Raw genomic sequence first — 14982 nt, 5'->3', positions numbered from 1 at the left:
TTGTCTGCCACTGAGTTTATCATGTGGTCCATTATTTGCAATTCTTGAGTACGTTCCACATTTGTCAGAGTCATGTTTACAGTGCACTTTTCTCAGGGTGCATTCATTTTTTATTTTTAATGGTACCCACCAGTTAAAAGAAAGCAATCCTTTAAGTGTAGCCTACAGCTATTTGCTGTATTGGAATAATAGTATATTTTACATGCTTTCTTAGAAATCAGTTGACTCAGATAGTCTAACGTGGTCAGAATCCAGATAAATGAGAACAAGTCAAAAAAACCCTTAGTTTCTTTCACTTTTTTTTCAGTTTGGGGTATTCCTATGTGTTAGTTTGTCCCTGTTATTTCCAATACAGAATTAATGGGAATAAAATCTGGATACTTTATATTACAGCAATTGATAATAATATGTGAACTCTCACAACTCTTTATCTGGGTTTTCATTGTCTCAGCAGACTTGACTCTCATTATGAGCTGCTTCATAGGAGCAGATTTTCTGCTGGACATATTAATTCTATGATTCTATAAATTCAACATTATTAACTATGTAACATTTCTATGTAACCATATGTACCTATGCAACCATAAGCACAATATGCTTTGCATATGCAAAGTTTCCATATTAAAAACTCCATCTAATCATGTCTAGAAAATACTAGTGAGCATTACTTGCTCCAAAATGAAAATTAAATCCAACATCCCATTATGGATCAAGAGACAAATACACTAAAAGCAAGAAGCCAAAAACTGTAATGTGCACGGGCTTCGTCTTGACTATGGGTAGAGGATATTGGAAGAAAAAAAGAAACCTTGAAAGAAGGTTGAAAGAAATCTTGGAAAAAACATAAGAAAGGAAGCTCAAAACTAAGACTATTAGAGAATGTTTCTACTTTTCTCCTTCCATTAACCTAGAAATTAGAGATGAAATATTTGGTGTAGAATGGAAAACAAATCTTAAAAGGTACAAAAAGGTACATTTTACAAAAGAATCCTCACAAAACATTTACAATCTTTACAAAAGCTCCTTATCAAACCAACAATTCCAGAGTTTCTTTTACTATACTAATTTTAATGCCTTAGATACTAAGACATTGAATGAGTACATAAACAGTTAGATATTATGTTTCAGGCAGATCAAATCCAATTTTTAAATAATCATATCAAAGACATATAGTGTTATGTAATCAGTTGTGTGAAATGAGATGGAAAATTAAGTTGTTCTGTATTTTAAACACTACCTTCTACAAGTCAGGTTTGCCTTATAGTTTACCAAATTACTTTAAATATGATTATTTAAGAACGGTCAATAACATCCTTCTTGTCTAACTTTTAAGCTCTTTCAAATAGCTTGCTTTCTTCATCTAACAGGCAGATTAGCCACAAAGCTTATTTTTGCTATTTACAACCTAGTCTCTTTATCTGGGTTTTCATTGTCTCAGCAGACTTGACTCTCATTATGAGCTGCTTCATAGGAGCAGATTTTCTGCTGGACATATTAACTGTGATACTGTCATTAGTTTCCTCCCACATTGTGCATTGGTTATACATATTGATAAAACAACAATTATAAACTGTTTGTTGCTTCTTTTTCACCTAGGGAGCTTGTTGTATACTTCAAGTTTCGTGAAAGATTTTACTGATGATAACACAGTTGATTTTATTGTGTGATTATATTTTACAATAATATATCAATTTTTATTAGTTGGCCTATTTACTGAAAGTTCAGAGCCTGGTTTCTTACAACTTACAAACCACTAGTACAGAAGTTCGTAATAATTATTGTGAGATTTCTTCTTAAAATCCATAGTTGCAGCATTATTGTCAGATGTGGACAAGTTTTACCAAGAATTTGCACTTTAATCAGCATTTTTTGTGGGTGGATGTGAAAAACAAAAGAATTTTGTGGGCGTAAACAGAAAAATCACATTTTTCTCTGAACAGCTGTATAATAGCCACTTTTAAAAGCTAAATAGTAAACACAGAAGGAAAGGGTTTCACACCATAGAATGTTAGGCAAAATATTTCTGGCTTCCATATTGTAGGAGTTATTATAGAGCAAAAAATACTAAGTAAAAATTGACTGTATGCTTGGACATCTGACACTTCAAGAAATGAGTTATAAATCAGAGTCCTTTTCAGAGCCATACCAGTTGCCAACCATTTATGGTTTTGAAACTAATTGAGAAGTGAGGAGTACACACAAATGCTTTATGATCTACAGCTTCTCATACCTACATTTTGCGGGGATTTTTTTCATAATAATACTTTTGTGTCATGTGTAAAAATCAGATTTGTTTTTAAACGCAGAAATCACGTTCACCTTAAAGTTAATATATCATTCATATGGATATATGATGTATAACTGTAAGACAGAATGGGTAGATAAAGGTAATATCTTCTATTGACCAGTTATTATCACTGAAAAACATTGACAAGCTTTGGAACACATAAGCTTTCTTTATATCTGAAACAGAAAAAGCACATTTCAGGGGCAAAGAACAGCTGAGGAAAATTGCTCAGAGTATCAGAACTATCACATCTATGAGAAGAAAGATAACTGGTAGATACAGTTAGAGGAGATATTAGTGAGGAGTGGGAGAAAAGAAATGAGAGATTCTACTGTATGTGTTTTGAGCAAAATAGTTGCAAGTCCTGATTCAATAGTTTAACATGGATACATATGCATCAAGGCTATTTTTCTATGGAAATAGTTTGTAATTTTGAGAGTTGTCAAAACCCCACGTAAGGAGGTGTTTCTCATTGTGAAACACACCCTACCCCAGTTTTAAAAAAGAAGCCCACACATTACTAATTGTGCCTCTCTTTTTCACATCTTAAAGATTTCCCCAGACACAAGTAGCTATTGCAGGTTTTGTTTTCAATTTTCGGAAACTAGAACACTGAATAACAAAAAATGCAATCTGATAATCTTATAAACTATAATTTAAACATTAAAATATTGAAGGACACCTTATTGTTCTATTGACAGAGAGCAGGAAAAAATTGCTGCTTTTTAGTCTTCCTTTTTTGTCAAGGATTTTTGACCACCTGCCCATTTCTTACCTCATACAGGTTTCTCGCTGTAATGAACAGTTTGGCCTCTGAGTTAGACTTGACACCAGAAGTTTGTAGCTGCTGCATTGTTGTCTTCTGTTGTCAGTGACTTTGGGGAACGGATTCTTTCACCATCTCACACATATTGTCTGTAACATGCTGAATGTCCTCAGAAATAGAAACCCCATCAATTTAGGAATTTAAATGTCTTCTGATTCTTGTTTTGTAAAGATCTTCATATATGGTTGCTTCATATAGTTATTTTTGAACTTTCTCACGAGTTGACCCTGGTATGTTTACCCTAAAAGCATCTGATAAAGGTGTTTTTCCTTGTGAAACAAAAAGCCAATAAGTAAAAGTTACGGTGAAGCCATCAAATACCATGTTGTGAAAATTAGAAATGTGAGTTCCATTTTTTTCTTCTTCTGCTTGGTTCATTATAGGTACTTGATTTCATACATGTAGGTGAATAAGTATTACACAATTGTTCTTTTTAGTCTCCTATAAGAGATTAACAATCAGTGCATGTGACACTATATAAGTATGTAATTGGTGATATCTCTGCCAATAGTGAGATGCTCAAAGCAAATGTAAAGGACATACTTTCAAATACCCATTCCAATTAATTTTCATTTATCATGAATGGACCAGTTTCAACATGAAAGACTGAAGCAGTCAAGGCAGTAGCTAAGATGTACAGAACCAGGATTCAGATCTGCTCAGAGTCAAGCAGGGAAGAAACTGAATCATGGTTGCAAAAGTGAAATGTATGTCTGCTACTTGCCGACTATAGGATTTACACAAGAAGTGTAAAACCCAAGTTCAATTATTGGCTACTTTATTTCAGGTTTTTCTTCCACAATTCACATGAGAATGTGATTACTGACCCTAAATTAGGAGCTGGGTACTTGTTTTCTTAACCTGACAAATGTTTTCTAGGATATTTGGAGCTTCAGCTTGGTCTATGTGACAAAGCTTGTTAGATGTGAAGGAGGTGGCATCTATGCAATTCCAAAATATAATCTCACTGGAAAACTAGGGTAACAGCTAAGCAGTGTTTTAGAGATGGAAGTGATGGACTGATCTCCAAGTGATTTTGAGGATCATATTCTGATCAGAGAAAGTGCTTTGCTGTTGAATCTCTTCTTAGCTGTATTCAGAGTTTTGACAGCCTGAAGCCAACTTTTGGTTCTCTCAGGCTGTCCTGAGTGTATGTAATGTCTGACTGCTGACAGGTAGAAGAAGGAAAGAGAAGAAAACTAAGAATGCAACATCCCTCACAAATTCTATAACTTGGGAAGGTTAACACATTTCGCATTTTAGAATTGGAGGGAGGTTCCCACTAGAAATAGGTAGCTAATTTCTTTATCTTTTTTTTTTGCAGTAGACACCCATGGAATGTTTTTAGAATTATGCTCATTAAATGAATAGGAAATAAAATTTGGTCAATATTCTTGAAAGTTGGTAATTCTGTACAAATATTGGTATTTGTGCTGTGCTGGATATTTGTTGGTTACAGGATTCTTTCTCTTATTTGTTCCTTTTAGTGTCCAAGTGAAGATGTAAAGATCAGATTTTTCTAAAATAAATAGAATATTATTCTGGGTTTATTCCTATGGGTAACTTACAGAGTAAGGTGTATAAGCAATAATATCAGAATCTGGTACTGATGTATCAAAAAGTGAAAATATATGGGAGTATATTCATTTTCATTCTTCTCTTTAGGTTTAATATTTCTGGGTTTCAATATCTAGCCATAAACCTTATTTGAGACTTAATGATATTCTGCAGTGATGCAAAATGAATTATTATTTACTACCTGTATAGATGGCATGAGTTATGTCTTAGCCTGATCACATTATAATAGTATTGAAAAATTGCATTTATTTATTTACTAATTTTGTTTTTTCAGGTAGAGATTGAAAAGCTGGACTATCATTACTATCTGCCTTTGTTTTTTGATGGGCTTTGTGAAATGACGTTTCCATATGACTTTTTTGCTCGTCAAGGAATCCATGACATGCTGGAACATGGTGGAAACAAGATTCTTCCTGTCATTCCTGAGCTCATTATCCCAATAAAAAGTAGGTGAATGTGTGGGAAAAAAAAAATCCCTAAAATTGCCTTTATATAGTGTAGATTTTTGATAGCTTGTTAATTAAGCAATAAAACATGACTGACTGTACATTTCATGAAGATTTTGGGAAACATGAGTAAATTGTAAGGTATAAGACCAGAAAGCTTTATGCCTTCAGTCATCTGGTACATGCAATAGTCCAGAAGAATATACTGGTTAGTGTTTTTCTTTTTACAATGTGGCTCTTGGGCTTTAAAATGTGAAGTGATATTTTCTTACCTGATTTTGTATATTATTTAAATCCATTACTGTATAAATCAATTAATCTAAAATGACAGGAGAAACCAACAGGTGAAGCTTGGGGAATTATGTTTCTTTCTGTCCTTTTGTTTATTCTACAGTTGTCACTAGATATCTTTTCTGTCATCATTCTCATTACTTTGCAGATACATTTATCTATCTAAACTTGGAGTTCTGACTGACTAGTTGATGTTATATATAAAATTTTGGCATTTAAGAAAATATTAATTTTGAAGTTTTTGTATATGCAAACATTATGTGAATGGTAATAAATTATTTTAATACAATTATAGTACTACTAAAACTAAAATTTCTATTCCTGAAACACCTAGTCTTCCAGATATAATGCTTTGTCCTTCCCTATTTCTTTGGACTGGTACCTTGATGAGATAGTATTCTGAGCCATTATCCTTCTTTAGTTAGGTATTATGATTCCTAAATCTGCATACTACACCTATAGTAATAGTAGCTCATATTAGTTAAACTTGGCTTCTGTTTTATCATTGGTCGGTAGTGGTATCATTGCTGTCCTTTTTCCTATTTTTCTGAGGTGATTCATCATTCATGCTTATACAGAAAAAAAAGGAGTCATTGTATTTGTGATGCAGAATGAATAGAGTCAAATACAGTTTTGGAAAAGGGAATGTAGTTTAGAGCCTGATAATACTGAAATAAGAGTGTTGGGAGGGTCAGAATTGTGGCTTTTTCATTCAATTTATTCTCCATTTAAAAAGATTAATTATAGATGTCATTATCTCTATTTTACTGTAACTTTGGAAAATGTCAAAAGGAATATATAATATTCAGAATGGTTACTCTGTAAGTGACACTTGTGAAAGGTTATGAAAACAATGTTACATTTTTTTATGTCTGAAAGGGAAACAAATAAATAGAGAAATCATGTCATTTTTTTAAATCTGTATTTCCAACACCATCCAAATATACTTATAGTAGTATCATTTTTTTTTGAAAGCTGAAATCATTTCGTCAGAAAAGACTGCAAGTTTATGACAGGAGCTACTCCATTAGGATTTAAAAGTCTCGCTGAGACCACTATCTGGCTTAGAAATAATTACCTGGAAGCTTTAGCTGTTACACAGCTTTTAGCATTAGAGACTGCTAGGTAAGGATATTTATAGGGATTTGATATATAGTCTTTTAAATCAAATCATAATTTATGATTCTAGAACACATTCAAGAATATGCTAGCTAAATCTAGTTTTTGGTTCTGCTTTATTTTATTGTACAATGCTTATTTTTTCATTTAAAAAGCTTCTGTATCGGCTTTAATGTGTGAAGAGTCTAAGTATTGTCAATAAAGGCTTCTTCCTAGTTGAAGCCATATTAATATTAGAAAAACACACTACCATCTCAAGGAACCTGAGGGTGTGTACTCCAAAGCGTTTTTAAAATTGCTATGACTGTGTAATATAGCAGTGTAGTTAGAGCTATACATTTCTGTGACTCAGCTGCATCCCCAATAAACTCAGCTATGTTTTACACATATTACTGTTTCTAAAGTGTCCCACTGGGTGAGTTATATCAGATTAACCAGTCTTCTTCTAGACCACTACCATATTTCTACTGTGAAAGAGTGGATCAATTGGTTGTTACACAGGGTAATATATATGATGGAGGAGAAAGGCATAAAAGAAAGACAGAAAAATAACTCCACAGATAGATAGAATGCTTTTAAAAGCAGTTTTCTCTCCTGCGTGTTCATCAAAGGAAAATATTAGTAAAGAGCTGCTCTCTAAAAACATTTTCAATTAAATATTAGAATTCTGTCTTCTATTTTAATGATGCAAGGGGAAATCTACCTCCACCTGTCCTTGTTTAAAGTTCACACTTTTTGAACACTGTATCATTAAAGATGAAAATTATATTCTTTAATGAATTTGTGGGTTACTGTAAGACCAAATTATTTCGGCAAATTTTCTTCTGGTTATGCAAACAGGCAATGACTAGCAAAAGGCAGATAATTGAAATTAACAAGCACACTTTCTTTCCTAACATACCTGAAATACGATTAAAATAATATGGAAGAAAGCTATTTATTTGAAAAATAATTACTTGGTTTTGTCTGTCATATTGAAAGACATTCTTTCTTTTGGAAATTCAGAGGAAGAAAAAAAATGTCAGGTTGAAGGCATTGATTTCTCAAAGAGAAAAATGTTCAAAATATATTTTCATTTCTCAAAATAAAAATTCAAAATACATTGTATGTTGCAAAAGATGATAAAATAGTTTATAAATGTAGTCATTGCATGGCATAAAACACAGGGGAAAAAATATCTGTATTTGTCAAACTTGTAAGGAATCCAACTAAAAATGAAGAAATTCAAAATCCGAAAATCCTAATACTTTAAGGTGTTAAGACTTTTTACTTCCTTTCACAGAAGATGTAGGCAAATCCATTTTCTGAATTATTTAAATTAGAGCAAAGATTCATGAGTTGAGATATATGGCATATATATGGCCAGTATATATACATATATATACATATACTGCTATATAGTATCTATATAGCATGCATATATAGTTATATATATATATATATATAGTAGTATAGTACATAGCAAAGTACTTTGTAGAGGTATTATGAAAGTTCTGATGTACAACACACAGCAGGATATCTTCTTTACCAGAAGGATGCGTGCTGTTATTTTCATATTGCAGATAGGCAAAGAGGTAGAAGGTGGCTAATTTTGCCACACACCACAAACTGCATTGGCAGCAGAGAGCAGACCAGAACCCAGACACACATCCTTGGGGGGAAAAGCAAAGCTGTCTTTAGGTCACATGAGAGTTCCCTTATTTTTAGGGAACAGAGGGATCTGTCTGGCCCCACCATGTCTTTCAATAATGCACTGATGTTTCTTATAACTCATTTGTGGCCTACCATTACCTATAGGCAGCCAAGAGTAGCCAATAAAAGCAATGTGATGGTGAAAGATGCCTTTTGTACCATGTGCTTGTCTATGCTTAATGTCAAATCAGTGTCACTGTTTCATTTAGATATGTAAAGTTGAACCTGTTGCTAGCAATCGTTCTAAGCACATTTGTATTTCTCCTCATATATCTTCACTGTATTTAAGAGTATTTAATAGTCATTAAGTACTTCCTTATTTCATAGAAGGGTGAAATGTTTTCATGAAATAAATATGTTTTTTTGGGCTGTAGTCTTTTTCTTTTTGTAAATCACATAAGTTCTTTTCTGTGATCTACAGAAAGTAAATTAAGCTTTAATGGAATTGTTATCTTTGTCCTGATTGACTGTTGCTCTTGAGAACCAGCTCTAGTTGTTAAGATCACAGCCTGAAAATTAACTCTAAACAAACTTGGTTTTATACACTTAAAATGCTTTTAAAGAAAGCAAAAGCCTCTGATTTAAAAAAAGAAAATCATCTTGATTCTTAAATACCAAAGCATTTCTCCCCTGTAGGGTCCATCAACGAGTATGAGTGATTGCAATTAAAAGGTTTATGTTAGATTCTTCTGCTCAAAACTCATCATTTCATGTGTTTTCAAATGGTATAGAAACTGGATTCTTCATTACTTCCCCTTATTCCTCTCTAAGAGGAGAAACTGTTTCTCATTGCATAAAGAGAATCTTCCCCATGTTTTGGAAGTGAAATCTACAATTAGCATCTCTCAATTTTGAAGCTGGAGTTAGAACTATTCTCTCCTGAATTTACTAATTTATTAACATTTAACATTTATTAGTACTGAATTTCATCTGACATTTTATCACCCAGTCATTCTGTACAGTAAAGTCATTCTGCAGTTCTTCAGAGTCAGCCCTTGTCTATGGCATTCAGAATAACTAGGTATCATCAGAAAACTTTGTTACTGTAGTAAGTATCACATATGAATCTACTGAAAAACATGAACTTCAGCACAGATTCCTGCAAGGCTCTACTAGTGATACTCCTCCTCTGTGGCCATTTAGTGTTGCCCTCATTTCCTATCTCTAAACAATTATTTGTTTTTTTGGAAACCATGGCAGTCAAGTGTTTCAAAAGCTTTCAGTGAGGGACCTTATCAAATACCTTTCAGAAGTCTAAGAAAACTGTATTATCAGTCTTTTCTTGCCCACATTCTTCTTCTTCAAGGACCTACAATACATTTAGAACACTATATTAATTTCTACAGTACAGATGCCAATATTATCAGCTTTTGGTTCCCCAAATCTTCCCTGAAATCTTTACAAATGGCATCACATTGGCTAACAAAGCTGTTTTTATTGAGGTGGGTACGGTTTAGTAGCTTGAGGCAGCACAGGAGAAGGAATGTACATCTAGGAACAGATGGAAACTGTAAACTGGCATAGTCACTGAGAAGGTTTTGGGGACTATTCTCAGTGTATTCTTTATACTAGTTAATTAAACAGGGCCTGCAAATGTTAATAGAATTCAAGTTTTATAGGTGTTGGTCTAGTAGAAGAACACTATAATTACAAGCACAAGTAAAACTGAAAAAAAAAAGCTGCTGACTTTCTCTTCAGTATTCTGCTCGATCACGTTTCTTGCACGTTATCAATGATTCAGTTATGGATCTTAGCTTTTTCTGTGCCTCAGGCTTTGGCTTTGCAAGACAAAGTCTTTGATTGTAAAATTGGCCTAAGGTTTTTATGCCTTGCCCCCTATTCCTTCTTCCCATCACTGCAACACATCATTCTTTTAGTTGTACTGAAAGAAATAGCTATACATCTACATTCTAATTGGATTAGGATCATACCTGACTTATTGAAAGTACAGAACACAAGGCTTTTATTCTGTTTTTTATTCAGCCTTGATTGAAACACTGTGTCTTGTTGCAGCCTTTGTCATGGTTCTGTAAAATCAGCATAACACTTCTATTATATCAGTTCAGGTAGCTAAGTATTATGCATTTTGAAAGTTTTGGACAAAATTCTGTGTAAGAGAAGTATGTATCACCTTAATCAATTGCATTTTGAGAACACTTCCTGTTAGCGGTTCTTTAAACCTGACTGTGAATTTAAGAAAAGAAGCCCTTGATCAACAAGATTAAGTGGATCACAACAATCGAAGCATCTTTATCCTGAGTGCTTGTTGCCCTGCAGGAGACCTGCTCTATGTACCTTGTTCTGCTTCAGGCAACGAATTTTCTAAAACAAGTGCCTCATTTATGAACTAGGGGTGGGGGGGTGAAGGAGTGGAGGAGAGATGTGAATGCAGACTAAATTGGTTTTTATCTTTGACTGTGAGACTTAAATAGAAAATGGAAACTGTCAGTGCATTTCTAAGCATAGATTCACAGGTGTATTTGAAAAAAGGGTTGAATATAATTAAAGGCCAGTGCAAATTAAAGAACTTTAAATATAACTACAAAAATCTGAACTTTAATAATTAGAAAAGAGATGGAAGCTTGAGGTATCTGATTTGATCCTATAAAGTTTAAGCTACCAATGTGCTATCTGGGGAAGAATGTTCTGATTTGATCTCTTCTGTGAAAATACATTGTGTCATGGCAAAGACCCACTGTATACTGGGAGAAATGCTGTCATGTTTCCCAGCTTGTAAAATGTATCAGTTCCAAAGATTAGAATTGTGGCTTCTATTATAGGCAACATCTGAGACTGAGATAGTATTTTCCAAACTGCTACTAGGTAATTTTCTTTGAGATATTAGAGGTGTTACTCAAAAAAGACTTGAAAGTTTTAAAATAATAATTTGTATTGCTTCATATTTAAGCTGCTGCTATCTAAATGGGCAAATAAGCAAGTGGTGTGTATCTTAAGAAAAGTCTCTGCTCTTAAAGGAAATTAACAAAAGAAAATTCTAAATTTACACCAACTGCCAATAAAATTTAATTAAAAAAAAATCACTGAAGCTGCCAGTGAATTGGTATTTTATATTGCCTCATTGCTAACAAGATTTAATAAACAGTACTGTGAAAAAAATCCACCCCAAAAAAGTTCATAGTTTCAAATGTGCTTTTGATTTTCATAATTATCTATTACTGTGGCTTTGAATGATAGAAACACAAAACTGACTCAGTTACTGAGCTTTTCCACCAGATATTTTAGCCTACTAACATTTTTAAATTCTCTTTTAATTAAGAAAGTTATGAAGAACTTCAGAAAATACTTGTTTGGAAAAAGTGTAGCAGTGCAAGATAAAATATGTTTCAAGTAAATACTTTATTATGTACTTGCCTTGTGCAGTTATTCAAGCTGGAGTGTCCCCTGGAAAGGTGAGTATCCTCACGAGAAGCAAAACTGTCAAGTTTATATACCATTAAAGGATAAAACGTTGGAACTACCAAGCAACACAGGCGATTTCTTGGGTTGGGATTTTTTTCAAAGTTGCTGCTTAAAAGAATTGTGGAGTGCATAGCAAGCAGACTAGGTGACCAAAGAGGAAATCTATACCATTGAGGGAGGCAAGTCCTCTGAAAACGCTTTAGGGAGTGGAAAGATATCTTTAACTCAGAAGCAGACCGGTCATTCACTTTGGTGTTATTGTGAAGATCCACATCTGATAGCAAATTTCTAGCCCAAGAGGCAGCAGCCCAGCATGCTTTCAAATTGGAATACTTTGGATATTATGCATGTTTCCTTCTTTATGGATATGTAGGTGTACTGTACTAAGAGTTTTAAATGGTCTGCTTTATTCCTGTGTAAGGATGCTAGTACTTTCTTTCATTTCTGTTAACTTCTGGATATCACTGACATTTTTCAAAATGTTGAAATGTACTTACTTCATATATGGCATTCAAATTTTCTTCATTTGATTCATGTGGGAGAATGGTCTGCAATGATGGTAGTACACAGAAAATAATTACCAGATTTTTAAAAGATAAGCATATGTTTGAAATTGATGTATCCTTGGGGCAGGGACTGTCTCTAATTAAATGTTTATACAGTGTCTAATATAATCAAGCCAGGAGCTGGTTGACTACTATGCATGCCACAGTCCAAATATTTAATAATAATAACAGTTCTACAGTCAATTTGATCTTACTTTTGATATTTACAAGTGTTTTCCTAACACACATTGCAGATTTCTGCAATTTGAAGGGCCTCGGGCTCAAATTCTGCAGTCTGTTTGATTCTATCATATCCATCCCTTTAGCTCTCAAGATCTCGATCCAAATTCTGTCTTTTGTTTTGTGTATCAAATGGAGAATGTGATGCCCGTGTTTTGAGGGAGGTGAGACAAGCATCCAGCTGATTTTCTGGCATGCAGTACCAGTATTACTGTTTAAAGCTCCGGCAAGCACCCTTACAGCATAACTCAGATGTAAGGAAACTTGGATGGCAGGTTCTGTGATGAACTATTCTTTGACAACATTCTTCTGGATTCAGCATGTGTTCAGTTCAATTCTACACTCATTGGAATGCCTTCACAGTCATGAAGCATAATTCACAGTCTTGACATTATTAAGGAATTAATCTTTACAAGGACAGTCTTCGATTGCACTCAAACCAAGGTTGGTTTTGCACAGTACAGAACTTTAAAAACAGGAAACTGTGAAAACCTTTGGGAGACACCAAAGTTCTTCCTAGGAGTGGTTGGACAGCCATTTCCACTTAACATGACACCCTCTGCACGCCTGAAAATACAGTCACTCATCCTCTACAGGAGGATCATCCTCACTCAGCTTCTACAGTCAGGAATAACTATTCTTGGAAGTGGGTACAACTTGTTGGTTAAGGATTAAGAATCTGTGATTTCTTACATTGATCAATTTTTATGTTCCTTAAGTTTATTATTAGTGTTTGTATGAATAACTAACTTTATTCATTTTATTCATTTTTGTATGAATTCATTCATACAAAAAAATACAAATGTTAAATCATGTTTTTATGAATAACTAATAATTATTGAACTGAAAATTAAAACTGTTAATGATAATTTCCCTATTAGTTCAGTTAGCTACTATTTCTGTGTATGACAATTTAGTAATGAATAAACCTATATGTTGGAATCCCAGAGCTTCCTGTTCCAGTCACTCCTTTAAGAAAATGAAAAATGCATGTTCCTCTGTACGAGAATATTTTCCTGCCTGGGATTTAAAATTGTGTCTGGGGATCTCTCTTCGCTAAAGCAGCCTTAGAACATCTACCCATGAAAACATAATTTGAAGTAGCTAATCTTTTTGCTGGAATTTAGTATGAGCCTGCTGCATTGATAGACTTTTCTGTGCACATATTAATATGCTCAGAGACAATAGGAAATTAGGTGTAGCCTGATGACTACAGTAGGGACTGGAAATAAGAAGTATGGAATTCAGACAGTGTTTTCATTTAAGAACACTTTTTTAACTGGGAATCACCCTGTGGTGCACGACAGTACCTTTATACCTTGGACTCTCTAACGCTGCTCCTTAACAGTAGTTTTAGTATGCTGTTCATAAGCATGCAAAGAGGCATGAAGGGAGGTTACTTACTGGTTGATTTTCAAGAGTTGCCTCTGCACAGTCACACAAGCAATTTGCCTTGCCCTTGCATTGGAGCTCTAGCTCCAACACTGAGCAGGTACATGATAAGAAGCAGAAGTGGGTGGGACACAGTGCATTTCCTTAAAGAGATGGAAAAACTGACATTGCTTCTGTGTGAGAACACTACTTGATTCCCTGGGAAGCAGCATTTCCATGCACTGACAAACTTAGTGCCAGAAACACAGAACCCTATTACTTCAGTGTGAAGAGGCAGCTCTTGAAGAAGCTGTTGGTAACTCCTCTCCAAATTTTGGTGTGTTCTTCACTATAATTTTTTTCTTACATTATTTTATGTTGAATCACGTATTTATATACCTATGTGCTTATGAAACATATAGACTTGAATATGAGCTTATCTTTTACAGTTTTGCTTTCCGAGTGCAATGATATAAACATCTGTGTAAGTGGGCAGAACACTGGAGAATTAGACCAATATATAACAGTGTACCAAACAGCTGCATAATTTTAGAGGAGGTTTTATAACTAGAGGGACTTTGCGAGAAAAAGTATATATATATATTTCAAGCATGACTCATTTTCAATTACAAAAAAAGAATGCAAAATACTTGCTTTTAGTAGAATTAAAAGAAGAAGAGAAACAAAAGGTATTCATGAAGTGTCTTAGTGTCATAAGATTAGAAGCATGACGCTGAAAGCAAAGAGAAAAATCTAAGTAGGCAAGGCAAAATCTTTTTTTTTTCTCTAGAATGTTTGTCTTTTACAAAAAGCCTACAAGGTTTTTTTGTGTGGTTTTTTTTTTTCCTATAAACATTTGCTTCATTGTACTGATTCTCAGAATAGTAGGAATTGTTAGCTGAATGAATAAAATGATCGTGAAATAAATAAGTACAAACATACAAACACTAATTGTTGCACTAGAATGTATCTGTTGTCAACCTTTGCAGGTTGTCTTGCAGTTGTACGGTTCCATTGGCCCCAGATGGTACTTACTGAACATTTATTTTTTATGTGTTTGGACCACGCCAGTATTACACAGGCGGCATGAGGGAATAATGAGCTGCATTCTTTGGGTTACTGAAGAGTCAGCACAAATTGTGGGAACAAATAACAATCAGACAAGGC

The 14982-nt window shown here is 34.0% G+C and overlaps 1 protein-coding gene across 2 annotated transcripts in view; it reads left to right on the top strand.

The window, feature by feature from the left end:
- The window catches only part of PACRG (PARK2 co-regulated), a 204023-nt gene that overhangs the window by 99886 nt on the left and 89155 nt on the right, over positions 1–14982 (top strand). For both annotated transcript variants that reach the window (XM_014951235.1, XM_014951234.1), the window contains exon 4: positions 4966–5137. In XM_014951235.1, the coding sequence (XP_014806721.1) occupies positions 4966–5137 (172 nt within the window). The remainder of the gene's footprint in view (positions 1–4965; positions 5138–14982) is intronic.

The sequence above is a fragment of the Calidris pugnax genome, unplaced genomic scaffold (genome assembly GCF_001431845.1).
Source record: "Calidris pugnax isolate Ruff unplaced genomic scaffold, ASM143184v1 scaffold24, whole genome shotgun sequence".
Lineage (NCBI taxonomy): Eukaryota > Metazoa > Chordata > Aves > Charadriiformes > Scolopacidae > Calidris > Calidris pugnax.
Note: the sequence above shows the minus strand (reverse complement) of the source record. Positions and strands in the feature narration are given on the sequence as shown.